At 59.0% G+C, this 20,436-nt stretch overlaps 4 protein-coding genes across 9 annotated transcripts; 1 reads left to right on the top strand and 3 right to left on the bottom strand.

Annotated features, from left to right (window-relative positions):
- Window positions 1-95: 95 nt before the first annotated feature.
- On the bottom strand, window positions 96-1,862 carry PPP1R14A (protein phosphatase 1 regulatory inhibitor subunit 14A). 2 transcript variants are annotated; one of them, XM_080636023.1, is made up of 4 exons: window positions 1,611-1,862; window positions 727-801; window positions 579-611; window positions 96-278 (listed from the first exon to the last, which is right to left on the bottom strand). In XM_080636023.1, exons 1-4 carry the CDS (start codon window positions 1,836-1,838, stop codon window positions 189-191), a joined length of 426 nt encoding a protein of 141 aa, XP_080492149.1. In that variant the 5' UTR covers window positions 1,839-1,862; the 3' UTR covers window positions 96-188. The 2 variants fall into 2 exon arrangements, with proteins under 2 accessions (XP_080492149.1, XP_080492148.1); XM_080636022.1 differs by having other exon boundaries at window positions 727-807.
- A 934-nt stretch (window positions 1,863-2,796) lies between these two features.
- Window positions 2,797-6,870, top strand: SPINT2 (serine peptidase inhibitor, Kunitz type 2; the record flags this gene model as incomplete). Its single annotated transcript, XM_080636065.1, has 5 exons — window positions 2,797-3,046; window positions 4,655-4,813; window positions 5,275-5,322; window positions 5,990-6,286; window positions 6,700-6,870. The coding sequence occupies 5 exons, from the start codon at window positions 2,797-2,799 to the stop codon at window positions 6,861-6,863; spliced, it is 918 nt and encodes a 305-aa protein (XP_080492191.1). The 3' UTR covers window positions 6,864-6,870.
- Window positions 6,871-6,874: 4 nt separating this feature from the next.
- YIF1B (Yip1 interacting factor homolog B, membrane trafficking protein) lies at window positions 6,875-12,274 on the bottom strand. 5 transcript variants are annotated; one of them, XM_080636019.1, is made up of 9 exons: window positions 11,423-12,274; window positions 11,107-11,333; window positions 10,934-11,038; window positions 10,757-10,835; window positions 10,604-10,661; window positions 9,469-9,624; window positions 9,014-9,107; window positions 8,392-8,516; window positions 6,875-7,104 (listed from the first exon to the last, which is right to left on the bottom strand). In XM_080636019.1, the coding sequence occupies exons 1-9, from the start codon at window positions 11,448-11,450 to the stop codon at window positions 7,005-7,007; spliced, it is 972 nt and encodes a 323-aa protein (XP_080492145.1). In that variant the 5' UTR covers window positions 11,451-12,274; the 3' UTR covers window positions 6,875-7,004. The 5 variants fall into 5 exon arrangements, with proteins under 5 accessions (XP_080492145.1, XP_080492144.1, XP_080492143.1 ...); XM_080636020.1 differs by lacking the exon at window positions 6,875-7,104 and having other exon boundaries at window positions 8,228-8,516; XM_080636018.1 differs by having other exon boundaries at window positions 6,931-7,104; window positions 10,604-10,835; window positions 11,107-12,274.
- Window positions 12,275-12,420: 146 nt separating this feature from the next.
- PSMD8 (proteasome 26S subunit, non-ATPase 8) lies at window positions 12,421-18,471 on the bottom strand. The gene is made up of 7 exons (XM_080636021.1): window positions 18,166-18,471; window positions 17,111-17,183; window positions 16,284-16,386; window positions 16,044-16,209; window positions 14,799-14,899; window positions 13,888-13,999; window positions 12,421-13,797 (listed from the first exon to the last, which is right to left on the bottom strand). The coding sequence occupies exons 1-7, from the start codon at window positions 18,310-18,312 to the stop codon at window positions 13,660-13,662; spliced, it is 840 nt and encodes a 279-aa protein (XP_080492147.1). The 5' UTR covers window positions 18,313-18,471; the 3' UTR covers window positions 12,421-13,659.
- Window positions 18,472-20,436: the final 1,965 nt, after the last annotated feature.

A 20,436-nucleotide genomic window follows, 5' to 3' on the forward strand; every position in this document is an offset into this window, starting at 1 on the left:
AAGTCCCATTTTTGGGGGGTCCCCATTTTGGGGGGTCCCATTTTGGGGGGGTCCCCATATTATGGGGGGGCCTCCCAGTCACACCGTACCCATGCAGCACAATGAGGATTTATTGGGGGGGGTGGTTAAATACAAGCCCAGTGGGTGCTGGGGGGGGGTCCCCCCCTTTGGGTGCCCCCCCTCCGCGGTTATGGGGGGGGGTCCTCGGGGCTGGGTCTTTGCAGGAGCTGCTGCTTCGGGAGCCCCTTGAGCTGCACCAGGAGCTGTTGGATGAAGTCCTTTGGGGGGTAAGGGATAAATTAGGCCCCCCCCCCATTAATTAACACCCCCCCTTTAATTACCCCCCCTTTAATTACCCCCGCCCCCGGAAAAGGAAGAGGCCCCCCCCCACCCCCCCGGCACAACCCTCAATGAATGTTTTTGCCTTTTAAAGCCCTGTTTGGAGCCACCGCAGCCAAAGGGGAGATACCAAAAAGAGGGGGGTTCAAAGGGGGGGGGGGGTCCAACGTGTGTGCCCCCTCCCCATTGCTTCTGTCTGCGCCCCCCCCTTAAAACACCCCCCCCCCATAGGTGCATACCTCGGGGTCGGCGCTGCAGGACTTGAGGATGAGCTGGATGCAGGGATGGATGCAGGGATGGATGCAACCATGGATGGAGGGGGGGGTTACACGTGTGCCCCCCCCCAAAACACGCGTGTTCCCCCCCCGTGAAGCCCCCCCCCCAAACCTGCAGCTTTTGGGCTCGCTCCTCGTCAGTCTCCAGCTCCAGGAGCTCGTCGATGTTCACCTCATCCGGTATCTCCTGCTCCTGCCGCGGGGGGGCCCCGGTGTCCCCAATGGTGCCCCCATCCCCATCGGTCTGTCGTCCCCCCCCCCCGCCATGGTCCGGTCCAACCGGTCCCGGTCCCGAACATCCCTCTCCAGCCGGGACCCGGTGCCGAGCATCCCGGTCCTGGTCCCGTTATAGCCCCCGGTCCTGTTCTCTATCCCGCCCCTGGTCCCGGTCCCGTTGTTGCTCCCGTCTGGGTCCCGTTATCGTTGGCTCCCCTTTTCACCCCCGGTCCCGTTCCCGTTCTCGCCCCTGGTCCCGTTATCTCTCCCTGTCCCGTTGCCGCTCTCATCCTTGTTCCCGGTCCCGTTATCGTTGGGTCCCCTTTCCATCCCCGGTCTCGTTCCCGATCCCGTTCTTTCTCCCGGTCCCGTTATCGCTCCCACCCCTGGTTCCGGTCTCGTTCTTGCCTCCGGTCCCGTTCTCGCTCCCATCCCAGTTCCCGGTCCCGTTCTTGCTCCCGGTCCCATTCTCATTCCCGCTCCCGATCGCGTTCTCTCCCTGGTCCCGATCCCGTTCCCGGTCCCGATCCCGCTCCCGGTTCCGTTCCCGTTCTCTCTCCCTATCCTGTTCTCGCTCCCACCCATGTTCCCGGTCCCGTTATTGCTCCCGGTCCCGTTCTCTCCCCGATCCCGTTCTCTCTCCCGGTCCCGTTATCGCTCCCACCCATGTTCCCAGTCCCGTTATCGCTCCCGGTCCCGATCCCGTTCTCTCTCCCGGTCCCGTTATCGCTCCCACCCCTGGTTCCGGTCCCGTTCTCTCTCCCGTTCCCGTTCCCGTACCCGTCCCCGGTAGAGCTCCTGCAGCCCGCGGTCGATCCAGCTCTCGGTATCGAGCCGCCGCTGCAGCTCCCTCCGGTTGTACTTGACCGTGGCCCGGGCCGGGCGCCGCTGCAGCGCGGGGCTGCGGGCGGAGGGCGGGGGGCGCCCCGGGGAGCCCCCCCCGAGGGACCCCCCCCCCGGGGAGCCCCCGCCCCGGCCCTGCCGCCGCCCCACGCGGTGCGCGGCCATCGCTCGGCGCCGGGAATGGGGCGGGGACCAAGGGGGCGGGACCAGGGGGCGGGGACAAAGGGGCGGAGCCAAAGGGAGACCCCCATAGAGCCCTATAGAACCCATAGTGCCCAAGAGCGCCCATAGAAACCTATAGAGCCCATAGAAACCTAGAGCACCCATAGAGCCCTATAGCGCCCACAGCGCCCTAGAGTGCCCGTAGAGACATACAGTGGCCATGGAGACCTCTAGAACCCATAGAGACCTGTAGCACCCATAGAGACCTGTAGCGCTCATAGAGCCCTAGAGCACCCATGGAGCCCTATAACGCTCATAGAGACCTATAGCGCCCATAAAGACTTATAGATCCCATAGAGACCTGTAGCGCCCATAGCACCCTAGAGCACCCATTGCACCCTATAGCGCCCATAGCACCCTAGAGCACCCATAGAGCCCTATAGTGCCCGTAGAGACCTATAGCGCCCATAGAGACCTATAGCACTCATGAAGCCCTAGAGCACCCATAGTTCCTCATAGCGCCCATAGAGCCCTATAGCGCCATAGCGCCCACAGCGCTCCTAATTCTAGTCCCTCTAGCGCCTAATTGTGCCCACAGCTCTCCTATAGCCCCCAAAGTTCTAACTCTATAGGCCCTCCAGTCCCTATAGCTCCTACAGCACCCTATAGCTGCTGGGAGACCCTACAGCCCCGTAGCGCCCTATAGCGCTTACAGCTCGCCTAAACCCATATCCCCCTATAGCCCCTAAAGCACCTTATAGCCTCCATAGAGCCTATAGCTCCTATAGTGCCCAATAGCACCCATAGCGCATATAGCCCCTTTAACACCCATAGCCCCTGCATCCCCCATAGCCCCTAACGTCCCCTATATCCCCCATAGACCCCTATATCCCCCATAGACCCCTATATTCCCTTATAGCCCCCAGCCGCGCTGCAGCGCTGTTTCCCGCTCCGCACGCAAATGAGGGGGCGGAGCCAGCAGCCCGCGCTCAGGCGGGCGTGGCTTCGAGGTGGGCGTGGTCTCGCTCTCACCTGTGCGCGGCCCGCCGGGCAGGGGGCGTGGCTTAGCGGCGGGGCGCGGGCGCACCTGAGTGACGCAACAGCAATGGCGGCGCCCGGGGCGGCGGGGCGGCTCCTGCCGCTGCTGCTGCTCCTCCTCCCCGCGGCCTCCCCCGAGCCCCGGCCCGGCCCCAGCGGCCTCCCCGTGCCCGGTAACGGCAGCGCCCGGAGCCGGGCCCGGCCGCGGCTCCCCCGGCCTCAACGGGGGCTGTGGAGGAGGGACCTGAAGGGGGAAAGTGGGGGGTGCGGCCTATGAGGGCCTTGAGGAGGCCCGGCCCTTGGGGGGGTCCCATTGGTGCCTTGGGGTCGTTACTGGGGTTATTATTGGGGTTATTCTCATTATTGGGGTTATTATTGGGGTTATTCTCATTATTGGGGTTATTCTCATTATTGGGTCAATTATTTAGCTTATTAACGGGTTTATTCCCATTATTGGGGTTATTATTATATGGCTTATTACTGGGTTTATTAATGGGGTTATTCTCATTATTGGGGTTATTATAATTATTGGGTCAATTATTTGGCTTATTAATGGGGTTATTCTCATTATTTGGCTTATTATTGGGGTTACTCTCATTATTCGGCTCATTATGGGGTTTATTAATGGGGTTATTCTCGTTATTTGGGCCATTATTGGGTTTATTCTCATTATGGGGTCAATTATTTTGGCTTATTAATGGGTTTATTCTCATCATTTGGCCCATTATTGGGGTTATTCTCATTATTTGCCTTATTATTGGGTTTATTAATGGAGTCATTCTCATTATTTGGCTTATTATTTGGTTTATTATTGGGTTTATCCTCATTATTGGGCTTATTATTGGGTTTATTACTGGGGTTATTCTCACTATTTGGTCCATTCTCATTATTGAGTTCATTATTCACTTTTATTAATGAGTTTCTTCCCATTTTGGGGTCCATTCTTGTCTTTATTCCCATTATTCGCTTCATTTTTGCCTTTATTCCCATTTTTGGGTCCATTCTTGGCTTTATTCCCATTATTTCCTTCATTTTTGCCTTTATTCCCATTTTTGGGTCCATTCTTGGCTTTATTCCCATTATTTCCTTCATTTTTGCCTTTATTCCCATTTTTGGGTCCATTCTTGGCTTTATTCCCATTATTTCCTTCATTTTTGGCTTTATTCCCAGTATTTGGTCCATTTTTTTTGTCCATTCTTGGCTTTATTCCCATTATTTGCTTCATTTTTGGCTTTATTCCCATTCTTGCCTCTATTTTTGGGTCCATTCTTGGCTTTACTCCCATTGTTCCCTTGATTTCTTGATGTATTCCCATCATTTCCTTAATTTTTGCCTTTATTCCCATAATTTCCTTAATTTTTGCCTTTATTCCCATTATTCCCTTCATTTTTCCTTTATTCCCATCATTTCCTTAATTTTTGCCTTTATTCCCATTATTTCCTTCATTCTTGCCTTTATTCCCATTATTCCCTTCCTTTTTTCCTTCATTCCCATTATTCCCTTCATTCTTGCCTTTATTCCCATCATTTCCTTCATTTTTTCCTTTATTCCCTTCCTTTTTGCCTTTATTCCCATTCTCGGCTCCATGATCCCACTTCCTTGCTTTATTACCCCATCCTGATCCCATCCCGATCCCATCCCTTGGGTCCCTTCTCCCCATCCCAGGTCCAGGCCCATCCCCTCCTCACCATCCCCAACCAATGGGGAGTGGGGGGTGGAATATGATGATTCCCAATCCCATTCCCAATCCCATTCCCACTGGGAGCGCTGTGTCCCCGCAGGGCTCTGCTCGCTGCCCATGGCCGTGGGCCGGTGCCGCGCCGCGGTGCCGCGCTTCTGGTTCAACAGCACCGGCGGCTCCTGCCAGGGCTTCACCTACGGAGGCTGCGACGGGAACGCCAACAACTTCCCAACGGAGCGGGAATGCCGGGAGAGCTGCGGTGAATCCATAGGGAAACGTTGGGGGGGGGAGGGGGGGCACAGGGATCATTCCCACTCGGTTCCATGGCCAACAGCCCCAAAGTGGGCTCGAATCCTGGTTTAGGGAGGAAAACTCATGGAATAACGCATTAAAATGGGGGGATTGGGGCCTTTTGGAGCAGTTTGGGGTCAACCCCCCCCAAACCCGGAAATTTGTCACGGTTTGGCCTCAAAAATGCTCCAAAACAACCTCAAAATGGGGCATTTGAGGTGCTTTTTGATGCTTGTGATGGCAAACACCCCCAAATCCGCCCCAAATCGGGTCATTTTCGGGGGGGGGGGGGGTTAAGCTTTTAGCCACCAAATTGGGTTCATTCATCGCTTTGGCCTCTTCCCCCCAAAAAAAACCACCCCAAAATGAGCCGTTTCTGCCCTTTTTGCCCCCAAATAACGCTTCTTTGGTGCTGTTCCCCCCCACCAGCTCCGCGCCGCTCCTCGCCCGGGCCCAGCACTGCCTCCAGCTATGCCGGTAACCACCTACCCCCCCCCGTGTGCCCTATACGTGCCCCATGTGCTCCCTATGGGTGCCCTGTATACATGCCCTATATGTGCCTTATATGTTCCCTTTATATGCCCTATATATGTGCCTCTGTATGTGCCCAATGTGTTTCCTATATACATGCCTCTATATATGACCTATATGTTCCCTATATACTTTTCTCTATACATGCCTGATGTTTCCTGTATGTTCCCTATATACATGCCCTGTACCTGCCCTATACATTCCCTTTATATGCCCTATATGTACCCTATATATTCCCTATATACATGCCCTATATGTGCCTTATATGTTCCCTTTATATGCCCTATATACATTTCTATGTGCCCTATATGTTCCTTATATACATGCCCTGTACCTGCCCTATATGTTCCCTTTATATGCCCTATATATTTGCTATGTACATGCCCTATATGTGCCTTGTATGTCCCCTTTATATGCCTTATATATTCTCTTTATATGCTCTATATGTGCCCTATACGTGCCGTGTGTGGTCCCTTTATGTGCCCTATATATGTTCCCATTATATGCCCTATATGTTCTCTCTATATGTGCCATATATGTGCCCTATACATGCCCTATATAAATGCCCTATACGTTCCCTATACCCGTGCCCTCTCTGTGCCCCCCCCTCCAGAGCAGTGCTTGGCTCCCGCGCAGACCGGGCCGTGCCGCGCCGCTTTCCCGCGCTGGTTTTACAGCCCGCACGACGGCAGCTGCCGCCGCTTCATTTACGGCGGTTGCCGGGGCAACCGCAACAACTACGGCAGCCCGGAGGAGTGCTGGCAGCGCTGCGGCCGCGGTGAGCGCTTCACAACCCCCCCCCCCCCGCGCTGTTCCCGGGTGCGTGCTCCCCCCCCGCCGCCGCTCACCCCCTTCGCTCCCGCAGGTGACGATGGCGGCGGGTTCTGGACCAGGGTCAGCTCCATTAAAGGTAGGGGGGGGATTCCCCCATTCACCCCTATTGTGGTCTTCCCCCCGTTCACCCCTATTGTGGTCTTCCCCCCATTCACCCCATTGCGGCCCCCCCCTCCCATTCACCCCTATTGTGGTCTTCCCCCCATTCACCCCATTGCGGCCCCCCCCTCCCATTCACCCCTATTGTGGTCTTCCCCCCATTCACCCCATTGCGGCCCCCCCCTCCCATTCACCCCTATTGTGGTCTTCCCCCCATTCACTCCATTCCGGTTCCCCCCCCTCCCCATTCACCCCCATTCATTCACCCCCATTGCGGGGTCCCCCCCATTGCGGTTCCTCCCCCCCCATTCACTCCTCTTGTGGTCTCCCCCATTCACCCCCATCGCGGTTCCCACCCCCATTCATTCACCCCCATCGCGGTTCCCGCAGCTCTGGCGCTGGGCGTGGCCGGGGCCCTGGCCTCAGCGCTGATTGGCTGCGGGGCGGCCTCGGCGCTGGGGCGGTGCCGGAAGCGGAAGCAGCCGTTCCCGCCGGCGGGACGCGCGCGCACGGACGACACCGAGCGCCTGATGGGCGGGGCCTACACCCTATAAGGGGGGGGGCGGGACCTGCAACCCCCCCATGGGGCCTCCCCCCCCCCCATAGCCCCATAATGGGATATTCCACTCCCATAATGGAATATTCCCCACCCCGTAGCGGGATTTTCCCCTTTCCCTTCCTTTTCCCACCTGGATTCAGTACCCAAAGGAGGGTGGTGATGGTGTGGAAGCTCCCATCAATTCCTTATCGGGGGGGGGGGGGGGCGGCTCTTTGTGATCCATGCATTGAATCAACCTGATCCAGGGATCAATCAATGGGGATGGGTTTGATCCAGCCGGGATTTGATTCCCAAATAAAGGATACGTTCATCCATTGGGGGGGGGCTCCATGTTATTTGGGGGGGGTGGGGAAATGGGGTGTCCAAACCCCCTCATGCCATGGATGTGGGAGGTACCACTGGGGGGGGGTGTGTGTACGTTAGAATGGCCCTGGATGGGTGAGGAGCAGCTTCACCTCCTCCCCCCCCCCCCCCCCGGCCTTGCAATGGACAAAGCCCCCCGCAAGGAGCTGCGACCCCCCCGCAAACACAAGGTGAGAGGTTCTGGACTCTCCCCATACCCATAGGACCCCCCCAAATCACCCCCAATTGGGGACATCCCCCCCAAGATGGGGGGGACACCCCAATTCCCCTGCCTCCCCCCCCATTGCCCCCCCCCAGCCCCAAGCACAAGAAGCAGCCTAAAGAGAATAAGAAACAGCCCCCCCTACGTGGTTCCTGCACCCCCAAATCCATTTGAGAGGGGAGAAAGGAGGAGCCCCCCCCAAAATGGGTTGCATGGGGGGGGCACCCATTAAAGGGGGGGGTCAGAAATGGGTGCCCCCCCCCCCAAAGTGGGGTTTATCCCATCAAAAAGGGGGGGATTTTGGCCCCAAAAGTGGGTGACCCCCCAAGTCAGATTCACCCCTAAAAGTGGGGTTCACCCATTAAAAGGGGGGGCTTTGTCCCTAAAAGTGGGGTCCCCCCCATAAGCGGCCCCCCCCTTACCCCAAACTCCTTGGGCAGCCTTGAATGAAGCAGCTGAGGGCTGGGTTTGGGGGGTGCGGGGGGGGGGGGGGGAATTGAGGGTTCGGGGGGGGTATTTTGGGGTGCAGGGAGGATATGGGGGTATGGGGGGGTCTGATTGGGGGTGCCATGGGGGGTTTTGGGGTCAGGGGGGTTTGGGTTGCAGGGGGGTATTCTGGGGTACCAGGGGGCTCTTTTGGGGTACAGGGGGGGCATTTTGGGGTTCCAAGGGGGTATTTGGGGGCACAGGGGGGGTCTCATTTGGTGTCCAGTGGGGGGGGGGGGATTTGAGGGTTCTGGGGGGCGTGTTTTGGGGCTCCAAGGGGGTGCAGAGGGGGTATGGGGGTACCAGGGGGGTGGTTTGGGGTACACAGAGGCTGTTTTGGGGTACGGGGGGGCGGTTTGGGGTGCAAGGGGGGTGTTTCGGGGTACAAAGGGGGTGTTTCGGGGTGCAGGGGGGTCTGTTTCGGGTCCCCCCCCCCCCCAGTCAGGGCAGGAGGTGCTGGGTGAGGCCGTACATGCAGAGGGGCTGCGCGGCGGCGATGCCCATGGTCAGGTACATGCGGAGCTGGTTCCGGGCCCCCCGCACCAGCACCCCCTCGGCCGCCGCCTCCGAGAGCAGCTTCAGCCGCAGCGTCCGGATCTGGGGGGGGGGAGAGGGAGAAGGGGGAGCCCCCCCCCCATTGCCCCCATTACCCCCCCATTGCTCCTGTTACACCCCAATACCCCCCCATTCCCCCCCTTATCCCCCCATTGCCTCCCTGTTACCCCACCATCACTCCCATTATCCCCCCAATACTCCCCATTACCCCCCCATCGCTCCTGTTACACCCCAATACCCCTCCATTCCTCCCCTTATCCCCCCATTGCCCCCCCTTGCCTCCCTGTTACCCCCCATTGCCCCATTACCCCCCCATTGCCCCCGTTACCCCCCAATACCCCCCCATTGCCCCCATTACACCCCAATAACCCCGTTACCCCTATTGACCCTGTTACCCCCCATTACACCCCATAGCCCCCGTTACCCCCAATACCCCCCCATAGCCCCCGTTACCCCCTCATTGCCCCCATTACCCCCCTGTTACCCCCCCATTGCCCCCTTTTACCCTCCTTGCCCCCCCATTGCAACCCCGTTGTTACCATGAAGATGAAGATGCTGAGGCAGCACCAGCTCAGCACCAAGTAGTAACCGGGGCGGCCAAAGAGCAGCCCAGAGAGGAGGCCAATGATCATCCTATGGCGGGGGGGGGGAAAGGGACCCAAAATCACCTCAAATCCACCCAAAATCCACCCCGAAACACACAAAAAACATCGAAACCACCCCAAACCCACCAAAACTCCCCCAAAACCACCCCAAAATGACCCCATGAACACCTCTCCAAAACAGCCCCCCCCCCCCTCAAAAACCACCCCTAAACCACCCAAACGCACCCCAAAACGCACCCAAGAACACCTCCAAACCCACCCCCAACCCCCCCGGAAACACCCAAAATCCACTCAAAACCCCCCCAAACCACCTCAAAACACCCCTAAACCCCCCCCAGCCCCAAAACCACCCAACCCCCCCCCAAAATCAGCCCCCAACCCCCCCGCACCCCACGTATTTGTATCCGGCCATGGCCACCAGGTCCATGGTGCTGAGGTCGGTGCTGACGCTGAGCAGGTAGAGGCAGAGCAGGATGGCCACGACCTCGAGCAGGAGCCAGCCCAGCGCCGAGCTGGCCTGCAGGCCCAGGCTGTCCGGGGAGAACCTGCAGGTACATGGGGTGTAGGGAGTAGAGCCAGTATAGGGGGTACGAGGGGTACAGGGGATCCAGAGGGATATAGGGGGTGTAGGGAGTATAAGGGATATAAGACATATAGGGTGTATAGGGGATATAGGGGGTGTAGGCAGTATAAGGGATATAAGACATATAGGGTGTATAGGGGATATAGGGGGTGTAGGAAGTATAAGGCGTATAAGACATATAGGGTGTATAGAGGATATAGGGGGTGTAGGAAGTATAAGGGATATAAGACATATAGGGTGTATAGGGGATATAGGGGGTGTAGGAGGCATAGGGGATATAAAGAGCACAGGAAGTATAGAAGAGATGGAGAGATACAGCGGGTATAGAGCATACAAGGAGTATATGGGACATAGAATGTATACGGGGTATAGGGGATACAGGAACATATTGAGATATATGGGGATACAGGGGATATAGGGAGTCAAGGGGATAAAGGAGATATAGAGGATGTATGGGATGTATAGGAGATGTATAGGATATAGGGAACACAGCAAGCATAGGCGACATAAGCGATATAGAGTGTATAGAGAGTATAGAAGATATAGGGGATACAGAGAACATAAGCAATACAGGGGATATAGAACATATACGGATATAAGAGGATATAGAAGGTATAGGTGATACAGACAGTAGAAATTATATATGGGGTATAGTAGGTATAGGGCATATAGCGGGTACAGGAGATACAGGAGGATATAGGGGGATACAGGGCATATACAGAATATAGGGGATATACGGGAACATCGGATACAGGGGGCCATGGGATTGAGAGCATGGGTACACGGGATATAGGACGTGGGGGATATGGGGACAAGGGGATCCATGGGGACAGGAATTTGGGATGCAGGGATACGGGGATGCGGAACACAGGCCATGGGGCTACGGGGGACAGGGAGGAGATGGGATGTACGGGGCCAGGGGCACCCGGGGGGGGCCTCACCTGCTCTGGGTGCCCAGGGCCAGGCCAGCGACGAGGATGTAGGTGATGAAAGCCATCACTGCGGGGGGGACACGGACACACGTCACCGGGGCTCGGTACCCCCCAAGGGGCTCGGTACCCCCCAAGGGGCTCGGTACCCCCCAAGGGCCGTACCCGGGATGTAGAGATCGGGGGCATTGACATCAAAGCGAGGGGCGACCGGAGCGTCCTGCTGGTACCGGACCTGCCAGTCCTGCGGTGGAGGGGAGGGGAAGGGCGGTGAGGCCCCGGTACCGGTTCACACCCCCCGCCGCCCCCCATAGCCCCGGTACCGGCTCCCCCTCCCGGTACCTGATGCACGAAGGGGAACACGAGCAGCCCCAGCTTCCTCCCCACGTAAACCGTGTCGACGGCGAAGTAATACTTGAGCCGCCCCACCGGGATGAAGCGGTCGAGCTGCAGGGGGACGAAGGCGTTGAGGCTGCCGGTAACCGGGCCCCGGTACCCGGCTCCCGTTCACTCACGTTGCGGTCCACGATGTCGCGGCCTTGGCTGGCCAAGCTGCTGCCGTAGGCGGCGGCCAGGCTGGACACGGGCTCGCTGAGGAAGGCGGAAGGCGGCGGGAACGGCGCTGGAGCGGCGGAGGCCGGCGGCGGAGCCCCGTAGGCCCGGTGGGGGCCGGGTCCCGCCGCGCTGGTGTCATCGAAGAGCGGGTGCGGGTCCGCCATGCGCGGGACCCGGCGCTTGGGGGCTGCGGGGAGAGGCCGCGGTGAGGCCGGGAAGGGCCCGGGCCCGGTACCGAGGCCTCGCCCCCAGCCCCGCTATGGCCGCAGCGCTCACGGTGCCGTGCCGCCCGTCCCGGCTCCATCCGCCGTCTGCTTCCGGTTGCGTCACACGCAGGCTTACGTACGGGCGTACGGCGGCGCCTGATTGGTTCGCCCGGCGGAACAGGTTGGCACCGGTGGGAGAGGGAACGGAAGTGACGTATACAGGGGAGGAGTCACGGAGTAAAAATGGCGGCGCCCAGGAGTGCGGCGTTGTCGTGGCGACGGAGGCGCGCGGGACCCGTTGTCATGGCGCTTGGGGCTGGGGTTGCCACGGCAACAGAGCATCCCCCCCCAGGCCTGATGCCATGGCCGTAAGGGCCCATGGTGGCCATGGCGGGGCTGTGGTGGCCATGGTGGCCCCATTGCTGGTGTCATGGCCATAGGGGTGCCCATGGTGCCCCACAGGGGTTACTGGGGTGCCCATGGTGCCCCATAGGGGTTACTGGGGTAGCCATGGTGCCCTACAGGGGTTACTGGGGTAGCCATGGTGCCCCATAGGGGTTACTGGGGTAGCCATGGTGCCCCATAGGTGCTACTGGGGTGCCCATGGTGCCCCATAGGGGTTACTGGGGTGCCCATGGTGCCCCATAGGGGTTACTGGGGTGCCCATGGTGCTCCATAGGGGTTAATAGGGTGGCCATGGTGCCCCATAGGGGTTACTGGGGTGCCCATGGTGCCCCATAGGGGTTAATAGGGTGGCCATGGTGCCCCATAGGGGTTACTGGGGTAGCCATGGTGCCCCATAGGGGTTAATAGGGTGGCCATGGTGCCCCATAGGGGTTAATAGGGTGGCCATGGTGCCCCATAGGGGTTACTGGGGTAGCCATGGTGCCCCATAGGTGCTACTGGGGTGCCCATGGTGCCCCATAGGGGTTAATAGGGTAGCCATGGTGCCCCATAGGGGTTACTGGGGTGCCCATGGTGCCCCATAGGGGTTAATAGGGTGGCCATGGTGCCCCATAGGGGTTACTGGGGTGCCCATGGTGCCCCATAGATGCTCATCACACAGCCTAGAAGAAGCCTGGGCTTTATTGCAGGTGGACAGAGGGGACAAGGCTGGGGGTCACCCATACCCGGGGGTCGGGGGGGGGTCCCCACAATGCTCCCTTGGGGTTGAAGCAACCTTTGAAGCACCCAAAAGCCACGGAACCGCCATGAAATGGGGGGAGGAAGGCAAAAAAGGAGGTGGAAAACCCCAAAAGAGGTGAAGCACAGCCCGAAAGGGAGGCGAACAACCCAAAAGAGGTGGTGGAACCCAAAAGGAGAGGTTGGATGCCCCATAGGTCATGTTGGATGTCCACAGGGCACATTGGACACCCCATAAGTGAGGTTGCACGTCCATAGGAGACATTGGACACCCCACGGTTGACACTGGATCACCCATAGGAGACGCTGAACACCCCAAAGGAGACATCGAACACCCCAGAGGTGACCCTGGACCCCCTATAGGTGAGGTTGAGCTCCCCATAGGTGACATTGGACACCCCATAGGAAATGCTGAACACCCCCAAGGAGACATTGGACACCCCAGAGGTGACCTTGAACCCCCCCATAGGTGCCCCTGGACCCCTCATAGGTGACGTTAAACACCCCAAAGGAGACATCAGACCCCCATAGGTGACACTGAGCCCCCCATAGGTGACACCGAGCTCCTCATAGGTGACACTGGACCGCCCATAGGTGGCACTGGACCGCCCATAGGTGGCACCGAGCTCCTCATAGGTGACACTGGACCGCCCATAGGTGGCACTGGACCGCCCATAGGTGACACCGAGCTCCTCATAGGTGACACTGGACCGCCCATAGGTGGCACTGGACCGCCCATAGGTGGCACTGGACCGCCCATAGGTGACCCCGAGCTCCCCATAGGTGACACTGGACCGCCCATAGGTGACCCCGAGCCCCCCATAGGTGACACTGGACCGCCCATAGGTGGCACTGGACCCCCCATAGGTGACCCCGAGCTCCCCATAGGTGACACTGGACCGCCCATAGGTGACCCCGAGCTCCCCATAGGTGACACTGGACCGCCCATAGGTGACCCCGAGCCCCCCATAGGTGACACTGGACCCCCCATAGGTGACACTGGACCCCCCATAGGTGACACTGGACCCCCCATAGGTGGCACCGAGCCCCCCATAGGTGACCCCGAGCTCCTCATAGGTGACACTGAGCCCCCCATAGGTGACACTGGACCGCCCATAGGTGACCCCGAGCCCCCCATAGGTGACCCCGAGCCCCCCAAGGCCCTCAGACGATCATCTCGAGCTGCCGCGCGTACTCGATGACCTGCTTGGCCAGCTCGGTGGAGGGGATGGTGGCATCCTCGGCCTTCTGCTGCCGGCTGCTGAAGCTGTAGTAGTTGTTGGCGCCCAGCACCCAGCCCCTCTGCAGGCAACAGCACAATGGGGCTCAACGGGGGGGTCCAGGACCAACCTCCCCCCCTTTTTGGGTGGTGGGACCCCCCCCCAAAAGCACCTTCTTGGCGTAGTCAGTCATCTTCTTGGCCGTGGTGAAGAAGAGGATGCGCGTGGCCTCGCTGAAGAGGATCTTCTCGTAGGCCTTCTCGATGCAGCCGGCGATCTCGTCCCTGGGGGGGGTTGGGGGTATCAAGGGGGGGGGTTGGGGGCCGGAAAATGGGGGTTGAGGGCATCAAAAGGGGGCTTGGGGGCATCAAAAGGGGGTTGGAGGGCAGCACAATGGGGGTTGGGGGCATCTGGAGGGGGTTGGGGACATCTGGAGGGGGTTGGGGACATCTGGAGGGGGTTGGGGACATCTAAAAGGGGTTTGGGGGCATCTAAAAGGGGTTTGGGGGCATCTAAAAGGGGTTTGGGGGCATCTAAAAGGGGTTTGGGGCAGCAAAATGGGGGTTGGGGCAGCAAAATGGGGGTTGGGGCAGCAAAATGGGGGTTGAGGGCATCTAAATGGGGTTTGGGGGCACCTAAACAGGGTTGGAGGGCAGCACAACGGGTTTCGAGGCATCTAAAGAGAGGTTGAAGGCATCTAAATGGGGTTTGGAATCATCTAAATACGGTTTGGGGCAGCAAAAGGGGGGCTGGGGACATCAAGTTGGGGTTTTGGGGCAGCAAAATGGGTTTGGGGGCATCTAAAGGGGGTTGGAGGGCAGCAAAAATGGGGTTTGGGGTCACCACTGTGGGCTTTGGGGGCATCTAAAGGGGCTTTGGGGGCATCTAAAGGGGCTTTGGGGGCATCTAAAGGGGCTTTGGGGGCATCTAAAGGGGCTTTGGGGGCATCTAAAGGGGCTTTGGGGCTTCTAAAGGGGCTTTGGGGGCATCTAAAGGGGCTTGGGGACATCACAGTGGGGTTTAGGGCATCTAAAGGGGGTTTGGGGGCAGGAAGGGGGGGCCAGGCTGGGCTGGGGGTGTCACCGGATGGTGTCCAGGAGAATGTCGATGAAGAAGGTGTAGCTCTCGGCTGGGATGTTGCCCTTGGCCAGGAAGACCTTGTTGTAGCTGCCCTCCATCAGGTACTGCGGGGACAGGGGAGGGAGGAGGCCAAAGTGACCCAAACCAGCCCAAAGTAACCCCACAACGGAGCCAAAGCCACCCAGCAGCACCTCAGGGTGGCCTCCAAGCCAACGGGAGCCCCCCGAAAGGCAGCAAACCCCTGCATGATCCCATCGAGAGACCCCAAAACCCATCAAGATCCCCGCAGAGCTCAACGAGGCTCCTCCAAAACCACCCAAACCCCAACAAGACCCCCCCAAAAGCCAATTAGATCCAGCCAAACCCCCCCAAAACGTAGCAAAACCCTTCAAACCCCCCCAAAACCCAACCAAACCCACCCAAACTCATCAAATCCCCCCAAAACCCAACCAGCTCCACCCAAAACCCAACAAAACCCCTTCAAACCCCCCAAAACCCAACGAACCCCCCCCAAAACAACAAAACCACCGCAAAAGCCAACCAGCTCCCCCCAAAATCCCAACAAAACCCCTTCAAATCCCCCCAAAACCCAACAGAACCCCCCCAAAACCCAACAGAACCCCCCAAAACCCAACAAGACCCCCCCAAAACCCCAACAGAACCCCCCAAAACCCAACAGAACCCCCCAAAACCCAACAAGACCCCCCCAAAACCCAACAGAACCCCCCAAAACCCAACAAGACCCCCCCAAAACCCAACAGAACCCCCCCAAAACCCCAACAGAACCCCCCAAAACCCAACAGAACCCCCCCAAAACCCCAACAAGACCCCCCCAAAACCCCAACAGAACCCCCCCAAAACCCAACAGAACCCCCCAAAACCCCAACAGAACCCCCCAAAACCCCAACAGAACCCCCCCAAAACCCCAACAAGACCCCCCCAAAACCCCAACAGAACCCCCCCAAAACCCAACAGAACCCCCCAAAACCCAACAGAACCCCCCAAAACCCAACAGAACCCCCCAAAACCCCAACAGAACCCCCCAAAACCCAACAGAACCCCCCCAAAACCCAACAGAACCCCCCCAAAACCCAACAGAACCCCCCCAAAACCCAACAAGACCCCCCCAAAACCCCAACAGAACCCCCCAAAACCCAACAGAACCCCCCCAAAACGCAATTAGACCCCCCCAAAACCCAACAAGACCCCTTCAACCCCCCCCCAAACCCCAATGAGACCCCCCCCAACCTGCTCCAGGGACACGGGGTGCCGGATGTAGACGTTGCCCTGGATGTCGGGCGCCGGGAGCCGCTCGAGCTCCGTGTGGAACTCGGCCACGCGGTTCTGGGAGAGCAGGAAGAGGAGGTTGAGGCCCAGGAGCTGGTGCTTGGAGGCGGATTCCGGCAGCGCTTCCCTGCGGGATAAAGGTGGGAATGGGATGAGGTTGGGAATGGGAACGACCCCGCCGCTGGCTCCCGTTGCGCTCACTGGTAGTCGAAGTAGTAGCACTTGAGCTGGGCCATGTAGCGCTCGAAGGAGGGGATGTCCCGGCGGAGGATGCTCCACTGGGCCCCGATCTCCAGGATGTCCCCTGGGAATGGTGGGAATGGGGTTGGGGGAATGCTGGGAATGGGGGGGGGAAGGGCAGGGAAAGGGGGAAAGGGAAGGGAAAGGAGGGAATATGGAGAAAAGGGGAAGGAGAAGGGAGAAATGAGGGGGAAATGGGGGGGAAAAGGAGGGAATAAAGGGAAAAAGAGGGAAATGGGGAGAAAAGGGGGGAATAAAGGAGAAAAAGGGGAAATGTGGGGAAAAAAGAGGGAAAAGACAAGAATGAGCAGAAAAGAGGAAAAAAGGGGGGAATAGGGGGAAAATGAGAAGAAAATGGAAAGGAGGATGAGGAAATAGAGAAAGAAGTGAAGAGAAGGGGAAAATGGAAGGAAATAGGGGGAATGAGTGGGAACGGGGAGAAAAAGGGGGGGAAATGAAGAGGAAAGGGGAAAGGATGGGGAAGGGGCAAAAAAGGAGAAAAAAGAGAGGAAGGAAAAGCAGAGAAATGGGGGAATGAAAGGGGAATGGAGCAGAAAGGGGGGGAAAATGAAGGGGAAAAAGGGAGGAAGGAGAGAAATGAAGGGGAGAAATAGGAACAACAGTGAAAAAGGGGGAAAAAGGGAGGAAATAGGGGGAAAAAGAAGAAATGGGGGGAAGGGAGGAAAAGGGAGGGGGGGGGGAAAGGAGAGGGAATGGGGGGCACTGAGGGGTTTGGGGGGTACAGGGGGGTGGGGGTGCCTGCTGCCCCCCCCCAAAGCCACACTCACGCGCCAGGATCAGCTGCTGCTTGGTCAGTTTGGTGCCGGTGGTGGGCAGGAAGTTGAGCTCCAGCAGCGCCAGCTGGGGGGGGCAGATACAAGGGGGGGGCACATACAAGGGGGGGGCACATACAAGGGGGGGCAGATACAAGGGGGGGGCAGATACAAGGGGGGGGCAGATACAAGGGGGGGCAGATACAAGGGGGGGGCAGATACAAGGGGGGGGCAGATACAAGGGGGGGGCAGATACAAAGGGGGGGGTCACATCCAGCCCCCCCCCATGACGCATCCCTCAGGCCTGCCCTTAATGAGTGGTGAGCAAGGGGCAATTAAAGCCTTTGGGGAATGAGGAACAACCCAACCCAACCTCCCCCATTGCCAGCGCCCCCCCGTGGACACAGGGACCCCCCCCAGGCCCAAGCACCCCCCTTGGCTTTAACCCCCCCTTTTGACCCCCCTTTGCCTTTACTCTTGTTTTTATCCCGCCTTTTATCTCCCTTCACCTTTACCCCCTTTTACCCCCTTCCCTTTTATCTCTCTTTTGACCCCCATGTCTTTACCCCCCCGTTACCCCCCTTGCCATAACCCCCCCTTTTAACCCACTTTTACCCCTTTCCTTTTGCCCCCCCGCTTTTACCCCCCTTTAACACCCTCCTCTTATCAACCCCTTTTACTCCCCTTAACCTTTACTGCCCCTTTTACCCCCCTCCCTTTTACCCCCCTTTTTACCCCCTTGTCTTTACCCCCCTTGCCTTAACCCCCCTTTTGCCCCCCTCCTTTTACTCCTCCCTTTACCCCCCTCCCTTTCGCCCCCCCTTTAACACCCTCCTCTTACCCCCCCTTGTACCCCCCTTAAGCTTTGCTCCCCCTTTTTACCTCCCTCCTCGCCTTTCACCCCCCCTTCTACCTCCCCCCTTTTATCCCCCTTGCTTTTACCCCCCCTTTTAACCCCCCCTCCTCGCCTGTTACCCCCCCCCCCCGGACCCCTTTAGGCCTCCCTCCCGCCGCGGCCTTGCCGCTGCCCTCAGCCCGGCCCCGTTCCCTCCCGGTTCCGGTCCCGGTACCTTGAGCCTGGCGAGGGCCTCCCCGCACTTGCTGAGGTTCGGGCTCTTGCGGCTCCACTCGCCCTTGAGTTGCTCATAGACCCCGGCGGCGGCCTGGAGCCCGGCCGCGGCCTCCGCACCGTTCAGCACCAGCCCCGCCGCCGCCATGACACCACTGCGCGACACGCCACCGCCGCGCTTTACGGCAGTCCGGCACCGATCAGCACCAGTCACTCCACCGTCATGACACCAGCGCGCGACACCGTGCCGCCGCGCTTTACGGCAGCCCGGCACCGATCAGCACCAGTCACTCCACCGTCATGACACCGGCGCGCGACACCGTGCCGCCGCGCTTTACGGCAGCCCGGCACCGATCAGCACCAGTCACTCCACCGTCATGACACCACTGCGCGACACGCCGCCGCCGCGCTTTACGGCAAACCGGCACTGTTCAGCACCAGCCTCGTCATGGCACCAGTGCGCGACACCGTGCCGCCGCGCTTTACGGCAAACCGGCACTGTTCAGCGCCAGCCCTGCATGGCACCAGTGCGCGACACCCTGCGGCCGCGCTTTACGGCACCTAGGCGCCGTTCAGCACCAGCCTCGTCATGGCACCAGTGCGCGACACTTCCCCGCCGCGCTTTACGGCAGAGCCCGGCTCCGAGCGGCGGGGTGGGGCGGGAATTCCCGGGGGGTGACGTCAGCAGCGGCGCGGCGATGTCACGGGCAGGAACGCGCGGAGGGGCCGTGTGACGTCACGCTGCCCGCAACACGTGGTAGGGAGCCCCGGTGTGACGTCACTATGACCATATACGGAGGGGCGCGGTGTGACGCCACTGTGACCTCACCCAACGGGTGAGAGGAGGGGCTTTGTGACGTCACCTATCACGTCACTGTGATGCTATTGTAGGGGCGGTGTGATGTCACTGCGACCTCATCGCGGGGCAACTCAGGGCTTACTATAGGGGCTATGGGTGCTATGGGGCTATGGTTCCATGGGTGCTATGGCTCTATGGGTGCTATGGGTGCCATAGGGCTATGGCTCTATGGGTGCTATGGGGCTATGGTTCCATGGGTGCTATGGCTCTATGGGTGCTATGGGTGCCATAGGGCTATGGCTCTATGGGTGCTATGGGGCTATGGTTCCATGGGTGCTATGGCTCTATGGGTGCTATGGGTGCCATAGGGCTATGGCTCTATGGGTGCTATGGGTGCTATGGGGCGGCGCAGTCACAACCACACTCGGAGCTGAGGCTGTTTCTTGGGGGGGTTTCTTCTGTGGCACCCACAGCAACAGCCCCACACGTGTCCCATGACCCCCAACACGTGTGTCCCATGGACCCCAACATGTGTCACATGACCCCCAACACACATGTCCCATGACCCCCAACATGTGAGTCCATGGATCCCAACACACGTCCATGGATCATGTCCCACGGGCCCCACATTGGGATCTGGGGGTCCTGGGGCACAGGCGGACCCCACAGGGACACGGGGACAATGGAACCCCATAGGGACATTGGGGGGGTCCCAAGGGGGCCATTGGACATGGGGGGCATCAGGGGCACATGGGGACCCCAAAGGGGACATGGGGGGGACCCCATTGCCACCAATGTCCCTGTGTCCCCATTGCCCCCCATTGTCCCCATCGCCCTCATTGATCCCATTGTCCCTATAGCCCCCATAACTCCCATTGCCCCCATTACTGCCATTACCCCCATGTCTCCGTGTCCCCCATTGCTCCCATTACCCCCATCGCCCCATGGCCCCATAGCCGCCTTGCCCCTATTATCCTATCTGCCCCCATTGCCCCCATTGCCCCCATTGCCCCATCACCCCCATTGCCCCTATTACCCTATGTCCCTGCATCACCCCAATTACCTCCATTGCTCTATCTCCCCCATCGCCCCCATTGCCTCCATTACCCCTATTACCCTATGTCCCCTATTGCTCCATCACCCCTATTATTCCATTACCCCATTGCCCCCATTACCTCCATTGCCCCATCACCCCCATTGCCCCTATTACCCTATCTCCCTGCATCACCCCAATTACCTCCATTGCTCTATCTCCCCCATCGCCCCATCACCCCCATTACCCCAATGCCTCCATTACCCCCATCACCCCTATTATCCTACCTCCCCCATCACCCCCATTACCCCAATGCCTCCATTACCCCCATCACCCCTATTATCCTATCTCCCCCATCACCCCCATTACCCCAATGCCTCCATTACCCCTATCACCCCTATTATCCTATCTCCCCCATCACCCCCATTACCCCAATGCCT

The sequence above is a fragment of the Psittacula echo genome (genome assembly GCF_963264785.1).
Source record: "Psittacula echo genome assembly, chromosome: 29".
Classification (NCBI taxonomy): Eukaryota; Metazoa; Chordata; class Aves; order Psittaciformes; family Psittacidae; genus Psittacula; species Psittacula echo.

Excerpts from the sequence above, each read along its gene's own strand:
- PSMD8 (XM_080636021.1), bottom strand. The coding sequence starts at position 18,312 with ATGGCGGCGGCGGGGCTGGTGCTGAACGGTGCGGAGGCCGCGGCCGGG. Across the intron at positions 14,000-14,798 it reads ATTCTCCTGGACACCATCCG|GGACGAGATCGCCGGCTGCA; the intron begins GTGACACCCCCA and ends AACCCCCCCCAG. Across the intron at positions 13,798-13,887 it reads TGACTGACTACGCCAAGAAG|AGGGGCTGGGTGCTGGGCGC; the intron begins GTGCTTTTGGGG and ends TGTTGCCTGCAG.
- YIF1B (XM_080636016.1), bottom strand. The coding sequence starts at position 11,450 with ATGGAGCCGGGACGGGCGGCACGGCACCGTGAGCGCTGCGGCCATAGC. Across the intron at positions 11,039-11,106 it reads GCGACATCGTGGACCGCAAC|CTCGACCGCTTCATCCCGGT; the intron begins GTGAGTGAACGG and ends GTCCCCCTGCAG. Across the intron at positions 10,836-10,933 it reads TGTTCCCCTTCGTGCATCAG|GACTGGCAGGTCCGGTACCA; the intron begins GTACCGGGAGGG and ends CCTCCACCGCAG.
- PPP1R14A (XM_080636022.1), bottom strand. The coding sequence starts at position 1,838 with ATGGCCGCGCACCGCGTGGGGCGGCGGCAGGGCCGGGGCGGGGGCTCC. Across the intron at positions 808-1,610 it reads AGGAGCTCTACCGGGGACGG|GAGCAGGAGATACCGGATGA; the intron begins GTACGGGAACGG and ends CCCCCGCGGCAG. Across the intron at positions 279-578 it reads CCTGCAGCGCCGACCCCGAG|GACTTCATCCAACAGCTCCT; the intron begins GTATGCACCTAT and ends TACCCCCCAAAG.